Source organism: Wasmannia auropunctata, unplaced genomic scaffold, assembly GCF_000956235.1.
Source record: "Wasmannia auropunctata unplaced genomic scaffold, wasmannia.A_1.0 LD336001.1, whole genome shotgun sequence".
In the NCBI taxonomy this organism is placed as follows: domain Eukaryota; kingdom Metazoa; phylum Arthropoda; class Insecta; order Hymenoptera; family Formicidae; genus Wasmannia; species Wasmannia auropunctata.
In genome coordinates, this window is record NW_012026889.1 from 589,676 (window position 1) to 611,637 (window position 21,962).

Consider the following 21,962-nt stretch of genomic DNA (forward strand, 5'->3'; position numbering starts at 1 on the left):
GTGAATAAAAAATTATCGTGTTCGTTTCGACTATATATGCCGTTCGCATTCGGAAGGGGCACGAGAGATTCACGTTATTGGGTTACTATTACACCGTGCCCCTTCGATACTTCCACCACAACCATCGATCGTTACCGCCCGCCATGAAACATGTCAAAATCGTTTCATTAGGTATTTCATTATTTATTAACAAAAATATATATTCTAATTATTTATTTTGCAAAAATTATAAATATAATTAATGATTTCTTATATCATTATTAAATTATTCTAACACTTTTATATATTTTGAAACAAATAATGTGTTATTATTTGAAAAAAATGTATTTCTCTTTTTTTAATAATTTTGTAGAAAGAGGAGAAAATAATGAAATTGTTGAAATTACTTTTAATGAACATCTCTGTAATTCATATAAAAGTATAGCTTAAAAGTTTTTTTGATATTTATTGTAGATTATTTTCTGGTATTTATTGTAAATTCTACAAGTTTTAAAATGACATTGAAAGAGGTCAAAGGCATGAGCGATTATTATGTGCTGGACGATGCAGTCTATAACGGTGTCACTATCCTTCGAACCTCCCGCAACTTTGATCCAATGACATACTTTTAGTGGCATTCTTTTGGTTCTATTATCTTCCGGAGATGCAAATGTTGTGTCCAAATGAAAGTCTGAAAAGTCAGCTACTTACATATATTCGGCAATCAAAACACGTGCAAAAATAAAATATTTATCTATTATACCACATTGTTCTCTATTCTAAGACTATTTTATTAATTATTTATAATTGTAGATAATGCGAAATTTTTTTACACAAATTTAAATAAAAATTTTTAGAAATAAATTTTATTAACAAGAAAATTAATTTTTATCTATAATTTTTCTCAAAATAAACAATTCAATTTTGTAACTTATAATTTATAAAGTTTAGTTATATACAACAATTTTTATGACTTGTTACGGATACGTTTGAAAGGATTGTAAACGCAGTCTCTATGGCCACCCCCGATCAATATATTATCTGGGTCTCTCAGCAACCAAACACGGGGCTTGCACGAGCAAAATTTGCGTGTTAGATAAAAGTAGAATTGGGGACTTGGAAACAGTGCAAAATAATACAAATTTTCTAAATTATCTGACAGATTAGAAAATATAACAAAATGAATTTTTCAACAACCGAAACAAGGCATGTTTTGTTTCTCTGAGCTTGGCGAGTAAAGTGCATTTTTTCAAATGTAATTCACATTATTGTGCAGGTGGATGAAATTCGGAAAATCTCACGACTTCGTTTTTATTGGCAAGGAAACCATCGCAACGGCTTCCGGCATTTACATGAATTTTCTGGATTTAAATACGAGAGAGAGGCGAATCGAGCGCTTTGATAACAAAGAAAGAGGTGATGGGGCGTCGTGTTTGGCTGGACATCCGGTACACATGAGATATACACAATTATTCTTATATATTTATAATAATTAATTTGGATTACTAAAGATTGAAAAAATTAAATGTCACACTACGTGTTATTTAATTATTTTTTAAATAAAGTCTCATAGTAAATAATTTTTTTAAATTTTGCCAGACAATTTCCATGTTTTCCGTAGTCGAGAGGAAACCTAATCCGAAAATATCAATATTCATGTATCCAATGTTGCAAAGGATCTCCAGGTGCGTACTGCCTAACAAAGTCAATGGTTACTTATCTTGTTCTTTTGCTGGTACGGAGTATCTCATAAGCCTGACTAGCTTCCCCGACTTTCGACTGATCGTGTGGCTCTGGAGAACCGGCAAACACGTCGCTATGCTTAATACAAAGATAGACAGTCTTGTTCAAGAAATTTAGTAAGTACTGCATCTTTTTGTAATATAACTTTATAATTATTAATTTAAATTTAATTATTCACTTGTAATATAATGCAATATCAATATTCTTGAGATAATATAAATAGAAAATATATTTTTCACATAATACAATGTTTTAAGAGATACATTCTTTTATCATTCCAAGATTAGAAAAATTAATAAATTGTTTGACCTTGCCAGCTGTTCACCGAATCCTCCACATTTGATATCGCAACTCGGTATCAACGATAATACACTCGAGATTTATCAGGTGCGCACGTGCTCCAAAATTGTAAGTATACATCGCGTGAACGCGCCAGTTCCGGGACATAGAATTGTTTCTTCATCCTGGACGTTGGAAGGAAACCTGTTTGTCTCGGATGAATTTGCGAATGTATGGCTCGTAGCGATAGAAACTAATAAGTTGTACTCGGTGGTAAAAAAGTCGAAAATCCATCAACGTCTAAAAAATAAACCGATTGTCGTCGCTCATAAAAGCGGCGTAATAGTTGTGAATACCAATAGTGATATTATGGTGCGTATTGATAAGTTTTTGGTAAAAATCAAATTTTTAATAATTGTATTTAATAAAATTTTAAATTTTAAATAGATCAAGAATATATTATTTTTATATAACTAACAAGGAAGGTCAATGCACGGTCATAGGTCTTATACATACGTATTCTAGTTTTGACGAAACTATGTAAAATCACATAAGAAAATATTAGAAGCACCAAGATCCTGCTATGACCGTGCATTGGCCTCCTTATTAGTTATGTGTGAAACACTTATACGGTCGTAATATATATATTATATATTATTTTTATTTTTGTACAAAGTTCAAACTTGTTATTCTTTATTGTATGATACTGTTTTTTATAAATATCTTATTTTTATTTTTTGTTATATTACAATTAACAATTTTAGTTTTACAAAAGGACGTCTGCGGATTGGAATGTGACATGGAAATTTATATGGTCGATTTCGACTTTCTATTCTATACAAGTAGGAAAACAACACTATTTCAAAGACGGGATTTTGCTTCATTCTAAAAACGGAGAAATTTTTGAGATTTGTACGCAACACGACAACATTCCTCACATCGAAGTTATTTATACGGATGAAATTGAATACAAAGCATTGTTTTCTATATCTCAGCGTACAGATCACGTCGCGGCGGTAGACCGGTTAGATCGTCTTTGCATTTTCGAGTTATTGACCGGCAAACCGACAGCGAGATTGTCTCTGGGGCATCACGGTGAAGGTGAGATCAAATACAAAAAAAGCACAAGGAAATATTTAATTTTTGTTTAAAGTATGTTAGACGTACTTTTTTAAATTAATTATTATTATTTTCTTTTTAAATTATTGTTTAAATTAATTAATATACATATAATTTACAATATTTGTTTTATTTGTAATTGATGAACAAAGTTAATATATACTCGATAAAATAATTCTCTCACATCTTTTGCGACGAGTGACCGAAATACATGTCATTAATTAGAGCCATTTTCATTACAGTTCTTCACGTAGATTCACATCCTACTTTACCAATACTTGCGTTGTGCAGCATTACTGGCAATTGCATTTTAATCGATATCACGAGAGTTTCATTGCCTAAAATTTTTAATTGCTTCCATCTCTGTGGTATCTTTTTAGATAAAATAAAATTTTCACGTCATGGCGAACTTTTGGGAATTGGCAATTCTCAAACTGGCATGATATTTATTATTGGTAAACGATTTAAACAACAACATGTGGATATTCTAGGATTTATAGAAATTGGTGGATATGTAAGAGATCGTATGAAATTGTATTATAATATTATTCTTTAAAACATCATTTATTATATGATAAATTATAGACTGAATATATGTAAGATTATAGACTGAAAATATTTTGATGCTTTCTTTTGCTTTTCGTTTAGATCGCTGATTTTTTGATATACGAAGGAAGCGATGATCGTTTTGAAATCTTGGTCTTAGCGACGACTGATTCTTCTATAGCTTCGATCGGCGGCAATAAAATAATTGTATACACTTGTAAGATCTCGAGCGAATTATGCACGCGTGCCGTTTGCGTGATAGACTTATCAAGACCTTTCAAGGCGCTCTATCGCGGATGTAAGCCTCTGGACATATTGGGTATACCCTCTTTGTCTAAACAGTTACATCAAATGGAAGTACAGGTGAGTCAAACTATATTTTTATACAGAATCAATCACGTGAAAGGTAATTAAGCCAACATTCTTGTATTGCCTAATTTAAATTTGCCTATAATTATCGAGATAATAAAATTATATCTTTCACACAGTATGCATAGTTCTCAAAAATCATGATCTTTATTTTAATTTTTATACTCTTTTTATTTAAATTCTGGAAAAAAATAATTTGTTTAACTTCTTTTGTAGAATGACTTTGAAAATATCGTCCTTACAGACGCATTACTCTCTATGCATCAGCTGAGAAACATTGGAATATATGTAACCGATTCTCGAGTCGTAACATATGGATACGATGGCCTGATCGTAGTCAGAGATAGCACGGAACTTCGCAAAGTGATAGCGATTTTTATGCCACACCATCGCAGCCAAGGAGGCGTAAAACGTGCGATTTCTTCGCGTTTCGGGGAAACGATCGTTTCTCTCGGTAGAAATGGCGATCTCGTTGCCAATCGAATTCGGTATTTTATTTTTATCTGTTCTTTATGTATTATTCAACCCTCAATTTACTAAATCACTTACAAAAATAAATATAAACTTATTTAATTATAAACAGCTTACGAGAGACAAAAACAAATTTGGCAGAAACCGAAGCTATGAGTGTGCATTTAACAATCGAGAATTTCTCTTCCGATCCGAGCGAACTATACGATAGGGAAAATGAAACCTGGCTGGATAGTGTAATTGCCGCTAAATTGAAAACCGAACGTGATAAAGCTCTTCCTCGACGGGCTTCTATCGTAGCAGATTTTGAGAAAATTAAAGCGCAAGTAATTGTCTTTTTAAAAATTCGATTCTGATTTAGGATTAAAATATAAGTTTTATAATAGATACGCGAGCTTCTCGACACAAATGAAGGCAAATCATCGGACGCCCGTTTGCCAATCTCGGTTTTCGATTTGGATCACGAATTCCGTCAGCGAAGAATAGAAGAGGCTCGACTTGAACGAGACAAAATGCATCGGAACCTCGAAGAGGATTGCGCTCAACGAGATCAGGTGGCGTCGAATCTGCGTGAAATATTCTGGGAACCGCTGCGAGTTAAACCATGTGCTCTCAGATCAATTGGTGGCGATACGATCGTTCGAAATTATCCTCTCGTCGCGTCGACTCGTAAGATGAATGAAAGTCTTAAAGTGTGGGATAGACTTTCTTCGGACGCTGACGAGTTTTTGTACAGGTAATTATTTTTTCATTATCTTTTCTAATTAATTATTCATCGTAATTCAATAATTGACACTCTTAAATAACTTTTCTACTTTCTCATTATAATAATTGGAATTATATAGTAATTTTACAATAATGTAAAATATATTTAGAAATTTGTAACAGTAAATATATTTTAAGTTTATTACTATCTAATCAGATTATTAAAAATAACAATCTTTCTAGTTACGAGGTGTATGACGCACTAGATACAGAAGATGGCTCAAGACGAGGGTCTACAATATCTTCCGATAAAGAATTCTCAATGACCAACGCCGAAAGTAAAACGTATCAAACAGCTAAAAGATGGTACACACTCGCGGATGAAGATGAAAAATTGTATATATCGGGTATCACGACGCATAAGTGGATTGAGGATGAAAGCATAGATTCAACGCATCAGCTATTGATTTCGTGTGACAGCGAGCTCGAGGCTATCTTGCGGAAGGATGTTATCATTGAAAAACGAGAGCGTAAATTAAAAGTAAAAGCTGCTATAAATTTATTTAACTGTATAATTACACCACACAATATTAAAATTTATTTAGACATAATTATACTCAATTATTACTTTAGAAACTTATATAATATCAAAATTGTTTTTTTAGTAGTCAATTATTTAAAAATATTTTAATTAAACTTTTTTTTCAAATAGATGCATTTTAACGATCTCTTCGAGGAAATGAAACATGCAAAGGAATGTGTACTAAAACATGCAAAAGAACGCATCGGCAGGCTACAATATTGCGCATCTCAATTGAACACGATATTCGGGATAGAATCCGATCTGGAGCCAATCGAGACTCCGTCCTGGAATGTCGAAGAAATACCTGACTACATAGTTATCGTAAAAGATCACGAAGTACTTGAGAAACAGTCGCGACGAGGAGGATTGAAAATAATTAACGAGGATCGAGAAGATGAAGATAAAAATGAAAGAATCAGTGACTTTTATAAACTAGCTCTTGAAAAAATGATGGACGGCGTATTAGAACTTAAGTAAGTCGATCAAAATTTGAGAAATAATTGATACGAATGCACTTGTATTGTTGTGCAAGAATCGACACGAATTTGTTATATTTCCTAAAACCTGATACTTAATGTTGAAAAATAAAAGAATATTCTGTCTTAAGATGGGAAGACGAGGTGAAGAAGGAAATACCGGTGCCGGACTGTCTAATTGCGAAGGATCCTTCGAAACACACCGACGAGGATATCGCAGCTATCGCGTCGTATAAGTCCAAAGTGCAGGCGCTGCAAAGAGAACGAGAAAAATATAAAGCGACACTGCAGGCTGATATTACAGAAACGAAAGGTATCAGGCCAGACGTTTAAAAAATATAAATACAGACAATCGCGTTCATTAAAATAGAATAATCTTAAAATAATCTGCGGACCGCTGACGTTCTCATTGGAGATACGTAAAAAAATGTGCGTTTCAGACGCCTTGCAAAGAGACATCGCCGCGTTCAACGACAAGTTAAAGGATCTGGAGTTGAAGAAGATGCAAATTGAATGCGCGATCCTTCAGGAGAGACTGACGAGGATACGCGCGATCCGCCGATACCGGACCACGGTCAACGGCAGGCAAAAAATCGCTCGTCTCGCCGACGAGGAGTTTGCACCGGCGACGCGTGAGGCACGCAGGCTCGCCGAGGAATGCAACTCGCTGGAGACGGTCGTGTCGGAGCTGAAAATTCGATACGACAGCCTCTGCAAGACGGAGAAACGCCAGGAGGTCAAGTTCCGCGGCGAATTCGCGGAGGTGAAGCAGCCGATAGTGGAACACTTGCTCAGGCACTACAAGAAGCGGCCCAGGGCCGGTCGGCTGATCACCACGTCCGTCACGTATCTGACGGAGGTGGCGAGATGCGTCGCGGGCAGCGAGAAAACGGATATCTTGCCGCGCGAATGCCTGGATTTCCTCAAAGGCATGGATGCTCTGGACTCGATGCCCCGAAATCTACCATCGCAAATTAACGTCGATTATTGGCGAATGATGTGCAGGTTGAGGAGGATGAAAATCGAGGTGGAGATAAAGGTGAGGAAGACGCGAGAGGTGGCTTATTTATCAAAATATATGTATATGTATATGACGGTTCCATAGCAATAATATACTTACATTAATAAAGTGTTTAAGTAATAATTACAAAGTTTTATCTGTTATCCAAAAATATAAAAAAAATGAGAAATGTTAATTTCGTTTATTAATACTTCCGAGATAAAATATAGAAGTGTCTCACTTTCGTTTTGTCTTTCATAACGACGACTTTTTGAGCTAACTGTAGCAAAAAAAAAAGGAGAGAAGTTGTTGCCAAAAAGAGCGGATAATGTCAAAGGTGAGATGCTGCGCGGTGGAGATGGCCGAGGCGGAACAGACGTTGTCGTTTTATCAGAGGGCGATGCAGTCGGCTGATAACGCCGCGGCGTGCAAGAAGGTCAGACTGGATGACATGGAGAAATCCTTGATTCAACTCGCACAGGAAATGGAGGTACAACTCGTCTTGAAAATGGGCCAGATCGAGGTGCCGCTGCGAGGTTGTCCCTCCGACTACGTGAACGCCGTTCTCGTGATGCGCGAGGAGCTCTTACGGGTCAACGACTGTATTGTCGCGACCGGAAAACGCAAGCTGACGGCGATGCATAAATCCATGTACTTGCGAAAAGTCGTGTCGCAACACGAATGGCAGCACGCTTGCGCGAAAATGATATTGGAGGATCTGCAGCGGGATTTGAGGGATATCCAAGAGTTCAAGGTATAAAGATTTGCAAAGAGATTTTCTCCTCCTTATAAAATATTGTTATCCTAATAGAGTATTGTTATTTTATTATGGCAATATTTTTCTACATCACAACACAAGTATTTAAAGAGTTATTACTTGTTCCTCTTGTAATTTTAGATTACGAGAAACGTGCTTGAATTTTTGAGCGATTACCCCTGCAGCGTAAATTTGGAAAGAGATTACGAAAAGATGCAGTCCAATTTGCGAATATTTCGAAACGTGAGTATCGATTTATTATTACTCGAACTGTTCGCGGGTGATTCGAAAAACTTAAAGTCTCTCTTTTCAGAGATTTCGGGAATTACTGGAATTGGAACAGGCTCGCCTAAATGAAACGAAGCGGCTGATGGCCAAGTGGAAGAAGAAGAACGAGAAGGCATTGCAGGATATCAGGGCGAAGTCATCAAACGTCGAGGAGCGTCGCAGATTGCTTGACGATCCGCATCGCAAGAGGGACGAGGAGTCTCGAAGGATGAGACTCACGGCGATCGCGAGGCGCACCAGGCTCGTTTTGAAAGCAGAGAACAATTACGAGCAGCTGCTAATCTTGCACGCTCACCTCGAGGTCTTGAAATTGCGAACGTATCCGACCTTGCAGTTTAAAACCGCATAGAACTCATGTGTCGAGGAAAAAGATCTCGCACACGAATGTGCGACGCTCTGCGGCTTAACGCCGGCTTAATTTTCTCAACATTAATTTATGGAAACTGCCTTTTTTTCTACTGAATAATAAAATTTTTCTGTTTACGTATTCGTAGAGGAAGTTTGTAAAACCGAGGATAAACCGAGTGTCTCGGATGCATCCTTAATTAGTTGACTCACCGAATTGCAGATTTATGTAGATTCATGTGTAATATGTATTATTAATACTTCCGAGATAAAATAAAAGTGTATCGCTTTTGTTTTTTCTGTCATAACGACAACTTTTTGAGCTAACTATAGTAAGAAAAAAGAAGAGAAGAGTTGTTGTCAAAAAGAGCGGATAATGTTAAAGGTGAGATGCTGTGAAGATGGAGAGCTACCGCGAGATAAGTATGATAATGGCGATTCAAATTACGTTTTTTATTGTATCGCCGATAATTATTATTTCGATCTCGGTCTCGCGAAAAATCATATGTGTGCAATAAAGGAAAACCATTGATTCCAAGAAACGAATAAGGAAAGTGACATTCTGTGGTTGAACATTTCTTAGTAATTCAAAAATAAAAGAAGATACATATTATATTTAAAAAAATAATTATTCATTCTGTTTCAAAGCCGCAGAGAAATACTAATTGCCCTTAATTTAAAATTATTAAAAATGACATAATATTACATAATTTTTTAATATTAAGATATTGATGTATCTAAAACTTTTCGAAATAAAAATTAAAATTTTTAATAAAACTTTTAGCTATATATGTAAAATACAGAATTATGTATATTTTATATTTTCTATAGTATCATTTTTTTATGCAGTTTGCATTGTGTAGAAAACAATATCCAATATTTTTATTTTATCGTACTTATTCATATCGCGGCATTACTGTTATTTTTGTAGAAAGACGTCTGTGCTGCAGCAGCAATTACATCATGCAATATCAAAGTAAAGTGTAAACCAAACTCTTTCCTCTTTCCAGAATATTTTGTTTAGCGATTACGAGAGCTACCGCGAGATAAGTCACAACAGATGTTATTATGGTTTGACACGACCAAATGATAACGATATTGTAATACTGGGATTTCCGCTTGTCAGGGTGAGAGAGTCGTGAATTATCGTCCGCTATTTACGACGATCCGAAATGCTTTTTCCTCCAACAGTTCATCGTCCGCCACGAAGAATGTTTCGATGCTTCGGCACGTGCTAAGATCTGCAGGTAGTGAATCATGCGGTATTACATGCGGTTCATCAATCAGACACGCGTTTATGTCTCAACGTCAACGTTCGTGCTTCCGCTAGTTGTATAATGACCCATCGATAAGAATCTATCAACAAGAGACATAAAAAATTCATCCCTACACCTATCCGATTCTTTTAAAAAACTAATCGACAAATAAGCATACTATCATTATTTTGCAATTATTCTAAATCATCATCTTTTTGTTATAAAAACAATATTTTTACTGAAAAGATTGCTGTGCCGGGTATAGATACAAAAATTACGCGCTACGTAAATGTAGCATGTAGACGTTGCAATAAATTGTATGCTCAAAAAAGTAGAATTTTAACATTTAAAAAATTTAAGAATATAATTATCAATCTCTAAAATTATTAAACATTTACACAATTCTTAAATTTCAAAGACTAATTTAAAAAAAAAAATAATCTGGTCCATATTTAATTTAATTAAGACTTCTCGATATCTTAATAATCTTGGGGGATTATCTCTGTATTATTATTAATTGTTATTTTAATGAAATTTATTTGATTACATAATGCAATTTTATATTGCCTGGCAGACAACCAAGTAACACTTTCGTGCTGATAAACTTATTTTTTAAATAAATTATTCTTTACAAACACATGCAGCAATTTATATCTCGCGGTTCAGAGATTACATACTTATCGGTTTTGTAACGACAAAACATAAGCGCGAGCGTTACATGAATTATTTATTCAACTTGTGATCTATTGATAGGTAAAAAGAAACAGATAGAGAGAAGGAGAGAAATCGTAGAACGATCGTCGTCGTGTGACACCGGGGGAATTACCGTTCGGTACTTTCCTCGTGTCAACGAAGATCCGCGCGGTTTTAACTTCGCGATGTATATTAACATGATAACGTGTGCGTGTGCGTCGCATCTTCGAAAAACGAAGGACGCGAATTCGCCAAACAAAGCCGAGGACATGGATTAAACTTGAAACGAGGAGGCAAACGAGGACCGGACCAATGGAGAAAAATCGCTTCAAGGTTTTCCATCCCGACGGTGGACGAGGAACCCATCCTGGAAAGTTACCGAGAACGTTAACTACCGCGGCCGAGCCAAGCCTCGACCGAGGATTCAACGATATCTAACTCCCGTAGTATTTTTTATGAACAGGGTGATATTTCTCATCGAGAACCGGAATAATTTTTCCTTTATTACAAGTTTATTAAATACTGTAACATCTTTCTCTTAATAAATCTGATATTCAAATATTAAATTTGTTAATTATAATTATATTTCAAGTTGAGATCCTGTTATCTTTGTTAATTATTTATGATTACAGAAATTATTAATATATGTCTCAATATATTTTTGTTACAATTTACAAATATAAAACTTATTTCAATTTGCCGGCTACATGTAAACAAAATTATAAATCATGCAATATATTACTAAAATTAAATTAAAATTTAAAAAACTGGGATTAAAAAATAAATAATTTACATAATTTTATATGCTCCAGATAAGAAAAACTCTACATCAAACGATATATTTTTATTGTAGCGTCGCCATGATTATAAAGATAATTTTTGAATAAATATATGTATTATATAAGTACATATATTGGATAAAGATACATAATTCAAGTTTGAAATTATATCGCTTTCGAAATCTTGTAAGAAAATCACTTCTATTTACACATTCGCGCTCGATAATAATTTTCACAACACGAGAAGCTGGGACACGAAAAACCAGTCTTTCCCCTGGGGGGCGACGCGCGACAAGGCTGGAAAGTGCCATCGTCGCGGGAGAGGCGAGGAATCGAATAGATAATGAACGTCGATGGCGTCATTACGCGAAACGAACAGAGAAAGAGCGACGGCGGGGATCGCGTAGCGAGAGAGGAGAAGAGAGGAGGAGAAAGAGCGAAACTCCTTCCCCCTACTTCTCTTGCGAGCTGAAATACGAGGAAGAAAAAGACGCTATCTATATAAGGACGTACGTAGACCGCCGCTTCGGACGGTCTTGACAAGTCGTCGCCGACCATCTGTCTGCGGCCTCACCTGGACTCTGCCTCGTCTTCCCGTTTTCGCGCTGATCCTTTGGGGGAGAATCGCGCATTACCGTAATCCGCGAGGTGCTCCATTAATCAAGATGCTGCACAGATTCGCGGTACTCGCGATTTTCGCGGTGGCGGCTGTGTCCGCCAAAAGTTACGCACGAGTGTGTAAGTACGCCATGCAAATTAGCGACTGATTCGCAAAAATATTCGTCCGAGATATCGCAGTCAGTTATCTGGCTCAAAGTGAGAATTTTAAAACTGTTCATTTCTTCGATTACATTTGTAAAGATTAAGCGTGATCTTCGGACATTCTGTATTTTGACGTTTAATCGTACCAAGTAAAATTATTTCATATAGGGTAACTAACAGTGATTTAACGATTTTTTAACTCTCATAATCATGAAATTTAAATGTTTAATATTGAAATTCCAAGGATAGATGCATCCAAAACTGTATCTCTAATAAAGTAAAATATAATGATATATTAGAATTATTAATCTGATTTCTCGTGTTTTATTTAGTCACAATGTGCATCCCAGAGAAATACTCGAAAGAATGCGCGGAAATGATGAAAGATTCGGAGAGCAAAGGTTTTCCGATATCGTGCATTTCTGGACGCGATCGATATGACTGCATTGAAAGGGTGGGCAGGAAGGAAGCAGATATCGTTGCTGTAGATCCGGAAGATATGTACCTCGCGGCGAAGAATAAATTGGCTGAAAAAGCCGGATACAACGTCATCGAGCAGGTAATATATTCAACAATAATTCGACATTTAATACATTCAAGTAATGTATTTTTTTAAATTATTTAAAATAAAAAAAAATTATATAGTAAAAAATTAGATATGATATATCACGTGAACAGTAATTTATATTGTAACAATACATTTTTGAAAAATTATTGGATTATCTGAAAAGAAATCTATTTCTAATTATTTGCTGAGACTTAAGCTCTCGTGGATATTTTATGATCTCTTGAAAAATAGGATGTTTGATTCAAAATAGAATTTATCATAATAAATCCAATTTATTATAATAAATTGTTGAATAACGTACAATGCATTATTTTTTATTTGTCTATCAGGTGAGGACGAAGGAGGAACCTGACGCGATATATCGTTACGAGGCGGTAGCCGTGATACACAAGGACCTGAACATTAACAACGTTCAGGGCTTGAAGGGTCTCAAGTCCTGCCACACTGGCGTGGGCCGTAATGTCGGCTACAAAATTCCCATCACGAAGTTGACCGCGATGGGCGTGCTGACCGACATCAACAACCCGGAATATTCCGCTCGCGAGAATGAGCTTCGCGCGCTAAGCACGCTCTTCGACAAAGGCTGCTTGGTGGGCAAATGGTCACCCGATCCTACCATCAATCAGAGGCTCAGTAAGTGGCGGTAATCTTCGAAATTTGCGGCGATTGTGTCGTGTAGATGAATCGCCGGCAAACAATATCATCAACTGCGAAATAACGCGCGCTCAGATCGACTCGCTTCTTTCGAGACACGTACTAATTTTCCACGTGTTTATTGTACACGTCAAATTACAATTGTGCGAGTTAAGGTGATCGTGGCTCAACAAATTGCGACTGAAGGAGTTACGTTAAATAGAAAGTAAAATTAGCGTTGCGTAATTTACATTTCTTCTGGTTGCAGTTGACTTTTCTGTTCCACAAATGGCGAAATAATTGGGCATTGGACAACATGCGTACACGGAAAGAACGATTTTATTGAAAAGTTTAAAAATTTTGCTGAAAACGGATCTAAAAATAATTCTTTGTTGAATTATCAAAATAATTTGTTGGAATGTTAAAACTGATAAGCAGCTTGCTATAAAACGTTTTGATATTTTAGCAATCATTGTGACTTTCGCACAAAATTATTTTGATTATTGAACAAAAATTATTTTCAAATCTGGATTCAGCAAAATTGTTCTTTCCGTGTAGTAGTGCAAAATTTCATTTAATGCACACATTTAGAATTTGTGTGTAAATTATATTATAAATGAATTCTACTTAAAAAAAGATTATTTAGACGCTAATCGAGAAACATATAGTCAATTAATTTTTTACGTATATATAAGATACTTTATAAATACTTTACGACTTTGCTCTCGTTTCTTTCAGAGGAGACATACAGCAACATGTGTGCACTTTGCGAGAAACCAGACGTATGTGATTATCCGGACATATACTCCGGATACGAAGGAGCTCTACGATGTCTGGCGCACAACGGCGGCGAGGTCGCCTGGACGAAAGTCATCTACGTGAAGCGTTTCTTCGGTCTGCCCGTCGGAGTTACTCAGCCAGTGCCGACATCCGAAAACCCGGCTGACTTCCGATACTTCTGCCCGGACGGTAGCAAAGTGCCTATCGACGCGAATACGAAACCGTGCACGTGGGCCGCCCGACCGTGGCAGGGATACATGACCAACGGAGCTGACACCAACAACGCGGAAGCTATTCAAAGAGTGCGTGATCTGTTTCCTAAGAATCTATTTATACATGTTTTTAATGACTAATTGAATGTTGCACGGAATAAGGATGAGGTCTGAACAAAGGCATTCCTATACTACGTCATGCATTAACAGAAATTTTAGAAGATACAATATAATTTGCGATAAAAATATTATTGTTAGTTTTGATTTTCATAAGACAATAATTAGTTTTCTTACAGAAATTAATTAATTTTTTAAAGAAATTAGTAAGAATTAATATCATTAGATATTACTACGAAGACTAAAAGTCTAATCATCGTAATAAGTATGACGGACGAATTGTTCAAGAAGTAATTCAAACGTCGAAACATTTTTCAGGAATTGACACAGCTAGGTCAGATTGGCGAAAACGAAAAGGCAGATTGGTGGAAAGATATCTTGCTACTCGATGACAAGACTCTGGCTGTCGCCGCATCGCCAGTATCGCCTGAAGAGCACTTGCTGAGCGCGAAATACATGGATGTGATCGAGAGGAATTCCGGAGCGCCGGAGAGGGACGCTCGCTGGTGCGTTTGGGACGAGAATGCGCTGAACAAGTGTCGCAGCCTCGCTAGAGCCGCGTTCTCCAGGTATAGTCACGTACGAGACTCGTAAATCTCGATTATCGATATCGATTTACTTGGTGTCCTGTTATCTGAAGTCGAATAAATTTAGTTAAGTATTGAGAACGTAAATGAATAAAAAATCCCCTTGATAGATATCAAATTGTTTAGATTATGAAGATGCAAAAGCGCTCTTATTATACTCTTTTTAATATACATTATGTATAATCTATATAGAGACGCCAGACCCAGATTTGATTGCATACTGGAGAAAGACGAGGCTGCCTGCTTGAAGGCTGTCAGAGATAACGGAGCGGACATCACAGTGATCGACGGCAGTTCGGTAAAACGCGCGATCAACGATTACAATGTGAAACCGATCGTTGCCGAAACTTACGGTGAGGGATCAACGAAATTCAATGAGCGACCAGCAATCGCTGTTATCAAGAGCGGCTCCTCCATAAATGGATTGGGTACGACAGAAAAATGAATAAAAAAGAAAAGATCTGCAGTCTATAAACTCCATAAAATTATGTCGGATGAAATATATGAGACCAACTAAAAATTGTAACTGATTTTACGTTAACAAAAATAATGAATGTATAATGAAGCGATATTGAGACAAAATTTTGAGAAGAAATGTACGTGATTGATTTCGAATGATTAAAGAAAGTTTGCAGAACTTAGTAGCTTTATATTAATTTAAAAGAGTTTATACAAATTTCTATTATGCATAATTGCCAATATTCTGATTCACAGGCGACCTCAAAGACAAGCCGTCTTGTCACAGCGGTTACATAGGCGACTTCGCTGGTTACCACGCACCGGCTCGCGCACTCAAGCACAACGGACTTATTAACGAGCTTAACGAGATAGATACCTTCTTCTCCAAGTCTTGCGCACCTGGCGCACCTCTCACCTCGAAATCCTGTCAACTGTGTGTCGGCAATATCAAGATCGACGACGATCAGGCGAAAGAAGCGACGAGATGCAGACCTACGAACGCCGAATATTACAACGGCGGAAAAGGAGCACTCAGGTAACATTGTAATCCCTTTATCATTTTTGTGCATGAATTTGTTTTAGTTAACTCGAATAAATAAGATGGGAATTCCTCATTTTTACTTAAAAAATAAAATTACGTAGTCTTGCCGATTTGATAATAAAAATAATATGTACCTTTGCAGATTTTTATTATCTTCAAAGAAAGTTAATGTTTGTGCGTTTTCTTTCAGATGTTTGAAGGATGGCAAGGGAGACGTTGCGTTCCTACCATTGACGGCTTTGCAGCAGCTCGGTAAACAATTTTACCCTATTAAATAAATTACTTATACAATTGTATCGCTTTATTCAACATTACAGATTGTATTCTAGATAAAGAGAAGGACGCTGGCAAACGCGAAGATTACACCTTGCTCTGCCCGAATGGCGGTCAGGCCCCTATCAACGAATGGGAACGTTGTAATTTAGGTTTGGAGCCACCAAGAATAATTGTTAGCTCGGCCGCGAAGGGCCCGAACGCTCTCGAAGAATTGAAACATGGCATTTTGGCTGCGAGTTCCTTGTACTCCAAGAATCCGGATCTGCTACGTCTCTTCGGTGCCTGGGGCGACAAGCCCAACGTATTATTCAAGGTAAAAGCATCATTTTCTATTTGACTAAAATAATTAAGGTCAATCGAATTATCACATTAAATTAATTGGCGCTAACTATGCTAAATATAACACATATAACAAAAGTATACTATAAAATTATATTAATTAATTAATTAATTATGTGAGATTTTAGATTAAAAATTCAAAGATAACATTTATTGCTATACGTTATAAAAAATGATAAAGACTTTTGTATCTTAATTGCTTGCAACATCTTTAAATTTGATGATCGTATATAATTAATTTAGATAGCTCTTTATTTACATGCAAAATAAATATTATCTGGTATTATCTTTAGGATGACGTGAAGGAACTGACGTCCATTGACAGCACTTGGGACAAGTGGGACACTTGGGCAGATATTTAAAAGAACTATATCATTCATCGAAACTTGAGACGATCAAGAATCGAACTCCACCTGATAGCCCTTAATTGATCATTATAGTATATGTGATATTACCACTCTGTTGCCGTTGCTAAAAAAATTATTGCTATTAAGTCATATATCAATAATAACCCGAGAGGACTGTTAGATAAATAAAGTACTGTCGATAATGTTTACTCGCTTGTGTTTACACACTGACAAATAGCATATATTTTGCCGCGATAGAGATTACACGCATTTCAGTCTCACGACCACCAATCTTTTAAGGAGTCAACGCCGAGCGTGGACTTAAACGCTTGCTTCTTTGAACTTTCAATAATAAAAGTATATATTTTTCCGAGCATACATGTACATTATTATATTCCTTCTTACAACGACTTTATAGAAACTTTTTTCAAATAAATATTTTTTAAATATAAAAGACATCAAATTATTTGTAAATTATAAAATATAAACGCGACCAGCGCGATCTAAATATAAAATGTATTTGGTAACGAAATATAACATATGCGAACAGCATTCGATTTATATCCAGTGACTCTCTCTCCGGCGCTCTTCGATCCTCTCGATCACATCCATGTATGTCGTATTTTCGAGCAAATGCTCTTCCCATATTGCCGGTAGCATCCATATCCATTAACGTCCGATATCTCTGATTACATGATGATTTGCTTCAGTTTATCGTAAAGAAAATGGGAGATTTTACCATGTTTGCTGCGTAAGTATTTCTTATATACAATATTTGAACTAAATTTCTCATATTCCAAAGCATGTCGTATCATGATCCGCTTCGTAGTATTCATCATTCTTTCTTCCCATCTAAAAATAAATATAAACTGTGAATTAGTATGTCTTGCAAAATTTTAAATTTCTTCTTGCAGAATCAAATTGCCAAATTATATTTTCTTCACAGCAAGACTAATATGTCTGTTGTTTAAGAAAATTATTAACAAATACAATCGTTTAACACAAAGATAATAGAACATTCATTATTCACTAATCTTTCTCTTACTCTGTAAGCGATTGTTTACTTCGCCAAACTTGACACCATGCTTGATCCATGTTAACGTCGCTCAAATATACAAATCGAAGTGCCAACTCTACCGCAGCCATTGCTATCACACAGGCCGGCATATCACATAAGTTTTCATCCAGCATCGACAAATCGATCTATTAAAAGAAGATTATTTCTCTGAGATTATATCTCTGTGTACAGTTTGGATTAAAAATTAAATTATAAAGTATTTATTTGTTCATAACTAACCATGTAACTACCGCAAAAGTAAAGGCGCACGATATCGGTCGGTAAAATAAGATTGCATTGGCTATCTCGGTTTACATTCAATATGTAATATGACATCAATGAGAATGGATCGGCGAATCGTATGTTAAATTTAATAGTGGAGAGAATCTTTTTCTCATATATTAACAAGCACTTCTCCTGATTAACGTATAAATCCTTCGCCAGTTGCAGTATTGTAGTCGCCTAAGAAGATTATTCCATTAGATATTTAACGATTTCATATTTAAATTACAATATATTTTAACCATCTAAATTATGATAACATTCTCTTTCAATGTTTCCTTCAGACGAGAAATTTTCTTACCGATGGTATTTTAACACTATGTGCTTCTTGCTTGAGAGTTATCCAGAGACACGCCAGAGCCATTAATTGTATATCATTCATCTCCACTAAAATTTTATCAATAGCTACATTGAACAGTTTGACCGTCTGATAAATGATGTGCGAAGAATAATGGCAGTGTACCTATAAAAATGATCATAATCATTCTTCGAGATCGAGATTGATATATATATAATCAATTGATATGATTAAATATGCCTTTTAAATTACATTCAATAAAAATTATCTTATATTAGTGACCGTTTTCTTGTTATATAAATAAATATGAAAATAATTTTTGTATACATTATTTACTCCAAAACAAAAATTTTTACATTACTTTCTAATTTTCATCATTATATCAATATCAATATGTTCGTAGCTATGCGTTATACTCACGCCAAGACGAATAATATATCCTACGATGAGTTTCCTCTGTTCTGGATTAACATTATCACGTAGAAAACGAGAGGAAAGCTTCGGAGCGTTATTCTCCCTCATGCGTTCTGTATCTGGTACGTCCTCCAAGTAATCACGTTCGTACGGTGTCTCGCAAATAATGTCAAGCTCATTGTCCTTGATTGATGATGATGATTTCTGAGTCACTTGTTTTTCGTGACGTACCTATTTCGACAAACGTAAAAATTATTTTTAAAAACTATAGCGAGTGGATATAATATAAGATAATTTATTTCTATTACTTTAATGATACTGAAGCTGTAGCAATATGCGTGTGTAATTATAAATCTTTGGAAGTATCTAATTCACACATCAAATTAATATCAATTTGTGATCTGTTTATAAAAGCTCTATTTTTTTTACCTTCGCTGGTGTCAATGGCAAAGAAGAAGGGCCATCCAAAGGTGTCGCGCTATTAGAGCTAATGACGACCGTAGTACTTAGATAATTATTTAGAGTATTCTCAGAAGTAGAGCTAAAACAATGTTTGTGCAGCAATTTAAAGCAAAGTGTATTCCACTTGCTTTACCATAATTTATCGTAGAAATAATTTTGATAATATTTTAAATTAACAATTAAATATTAATAATATACTAATAATTAAAAGATTTATTTTATTTTATTTCTACCGATTTTTAAAAATTTACCTCTTTTTATTATCGTGTACATTATTATGTTGTGCTGGCAAATACTTATTTTGTAACATCGTTGCAATTTCACTTGATAAATACTTCAGTAGACCCGAATCGATGTTTGGTGTTACTTCATCAATTTTATTCAGATTAGTCATACGATTTCGTGATACCTCGGATTGCAAATCCATCGATCCAGTAACATATCTCTTTTTCAAATTAGTTTTGACATGCATTTTATTAATGTCAATTTGTGAAAGAGCCCTGTTATTTACATTTAGACTGGCCGTATTCTTGGTCACAGCGCCAGCTGAAAAGATTCACAAATAAGAAAAATCTTTCTTCTTAATTCAAGTCCGCGCGTACATATATTGAGTTTTTATTATACTCTCTTAAAGTACTTACTATATGGCTTCCTCATTTTATCCTTCCACATTTGAATACTGGAAAGTGTTCGTTTTTTAACATCGTCTGTAAGATGTCTTGTTTTTCGAATTTCGGGTAATTGTACGATATTTTGAGCATAGTGAGAAATCCTTGTGCTTTCGGAATAAGATCTAGATAAAACATAAGCTGTTAATGCCATGATAAATATAGCGTATAAATTATTAACAAAATTTGTGTATGTGTGTGTGTAAGACGTTAGTAAAAAATTGATACAATTTGTACATTAATTTTTATTTCTTATTATAGCAACAAAATGTTGCAAAATTCTACTGTTTTATATCTAATATACATATTTTTCAATTATCATTATTTTTGTATCACTACTCCGAGGGCTAAATTAAAAAAAAAAAGAACGTTGCGTTAAAAGTAAGTTGCGTGCGTTTTATTTATTTGGATTGCAAGAAATTAAAAGAAATGTTTGAAGGACATAGAACATTTACAAAAAAACAATATTTTAACTTAACAAAGGAGCGGATGAGGTGAACAAATCCTTTCCAATCTATTACAATTTAAAAAATAAAATCTGAACAATTCATAACTGCAACATCTTTCTTCAGTTCTGAATTTTTAATTGAGAGTAATATACAAATTATATCTCTGTACATAAAAGATTTATAAAAAATTTGTTAACTTGTATGTGGAATTACCTTCGATTGCAAAATAAGTTGTTTGTCATGATCGGTTTATTCAAGATAGCTGTTGATGTCTGCCGACAATTGCTTGAGGAACGTGCTCTATAAAAAAAAAGGCAAACTTCTTTTTATATTAGCTTATTAATTTCTTTATTTTAGATATATATATATTATTACAAAAAAGTGTATAATTTAATATTCGAAAGTTGCAACAAAACTAATTTTTTATGATGCGTTCTCCTCACCTGCGTAAACTGGCATGTAAATCAGGACTGCTGTTGCTATCTTTCGCTGCTTTCGTCGTCGATATAATTGTCTTTTCAAGCGCATTGTTATCTTGCCTCGCTCTTATGTCTTTTCTACACACGTCTTTTCGTGCACGCGGACGTGATCTACCGTTCGTGCCATCATAGTAAATTTGAAACTTTATGTTAGCGATGGAAGAACCTTGCGCCGCGGACGTTGACTGACGATTTTCTACGTTTACCAATAATCCTTTCTTCTTTGTGCCAGCGTTTTTGCATTCGGAAGATTTGCCGTTTTTCACAACCGTTGTATACGCATTCTCCTTATTCATTTCGACTAATTAATTCTTCTTGTGGAGATAGAGAAATTTTCACCTACACGATTTGATGTCCAGAAATACGTCATCGATTAATAATTAATAATAATTAACCTAGATAATATTCCTAATACCTATATGTACTTTATACGTATATGTATCAAATAATATCATATATTATGCATGTTCAATATATATAATTTTTAATAAGTACACGTATTAAATGTATATTAAAATATCATATTTTTAATATAATTATAGTATTTTAATTATTAGTATCTTAATTATTAATCTGATGACAAGAAAACACTAAAGATTTACTGATATTCGGTGAAAAGCACTCACACAAAATGTGATTTTAACGCGCGCTCATGCTCGTTGGCAACTCTCCAAGCGACTGTCAAGGAATTCAGCAAATTCTACAGTTCACATTGTATGAGTTTTTCACCGACCTACCTTCATTCGTCCTACCGGTGTAAACAAATCTGTATGAGATAGCACAAACACGACACGATGAATTCGAAGCTTAGAATAATGTAACCGCTATTTACTTTACATACTAA

The 21,962-nt window shown here is 35.1% G+C and overlaps 3 protein-coding genes across 5 annotated transcripts; 2 read left to right on the top strand and 1 right to left on the bottom strand.

Annotated features, from left to right (window-relative positions):
- Positions 1-1,159: 1,159 nt before the first annotated feature.
- On the top strand, positions 1,160-9,388 carry LOC105453253. The gene is made up of 17 exons (XM_011695044.1): positions 1,160-1,185; positions 1,256-1,427; positions 1,579-1,838; positions 2,040-2,373; positions 2,997-3,102; positions 3,363-3,634; positions 3,769-4,029; positions 4,252-4,523; positions 4,619-4,832; positions 4,893-5,242; positions 5,455-5,752; positions 5,924-6,267; positions 6,402-6,583; positions 6,711-7,309; positions 7,608-8,024; positions 8,169-8,270; positions 8,341-9,388. Exons 1-17 carry the CDS (start codon positions 1,160-1,162, stop codon positions 8,662-8,664), a joined length of 4,533 nt encoding a protein of 1,510 aa, XP_011693346.1. The 3' UTR covers positions 8,665-9,388.
- A 2,498-nt stretch (positions 9,389-11,886) lies between these two features.
- LOC105453231 (transferrin) lies at positions 11,887-17,383 on the top strand. Of its 2 annotated transcripts, none has more exons than XM_011695005.1 (10): positions 11,887-12,126; positions 12,483-12,709; positions 13,048-13,351; positions 14,090-14,433; positions 14,779-15,029; positions 15,240-15,475; positions 15,762-16,041; positions 16,238-16,299; positions 16,365-16,636; positions 16,956-17,383. In XM_011695005.1, the coding sequence occupies exons 1-10, from the start codon at positions 12,054-12,056 to the stop codon at positions 17,022-17,024; spliced, it is 2,118 nt and encodes a 705-aa protein (XP_011693307.1). In that variant the 5' UTR covers positions 11,887-12,053; the 3' UTR covers positions 17,025-17,383. The 2 variants fall into 2 exon arrangements, with proteins under 2 accessions (XP_011693307.1, XP_011693308.1); XM_011695006.1 differs by having other exon boundaries at positions 16,377-16,636.
- LOC105453230 lies at positions 17,232-21,950 on the bottom strand. Of its 2 annotated transcripts, none has more exons than XM_011695004.1 (11): positions 21,856-21,950; positions 21,083-21,457; positions 20,853-20,939; positions 20,164-20,315; positions 19,774-20,068; positions 19,490-19,601; positions 19,067-19,291; positions 18,650-18,811; positions 18,307-18,528; positions 18,055-18,212; positions 17,232-17,861 (listed from the first exon to the last, which is right to left on the bottom strand). In XM_011695004.1, exons 2-11 carry the CDS (start codon positions 21,412-21,414, stop codon positions 17,699-17,701), a joined length of 1,908 nt encoding a protein of 635 aa, XP_011693306.1. In that variant the 5' UTR covers positions 21,415-21,457; positions 21,856-21,950; the 3' UTR covers positions 17,232-17,698. The 2 variants fall into 2 exon arrangements, with proteins under 2 accessions (XP_011693306.1, XP_011693305.1); XM_011695003.1 differs by lacking the exon at positions 21,856-21,950 and adding an exon at positions 21,745-21,840.
- Between the last annotated feature and the right edge of the window lie 12 nt (positions 21,951-21,962).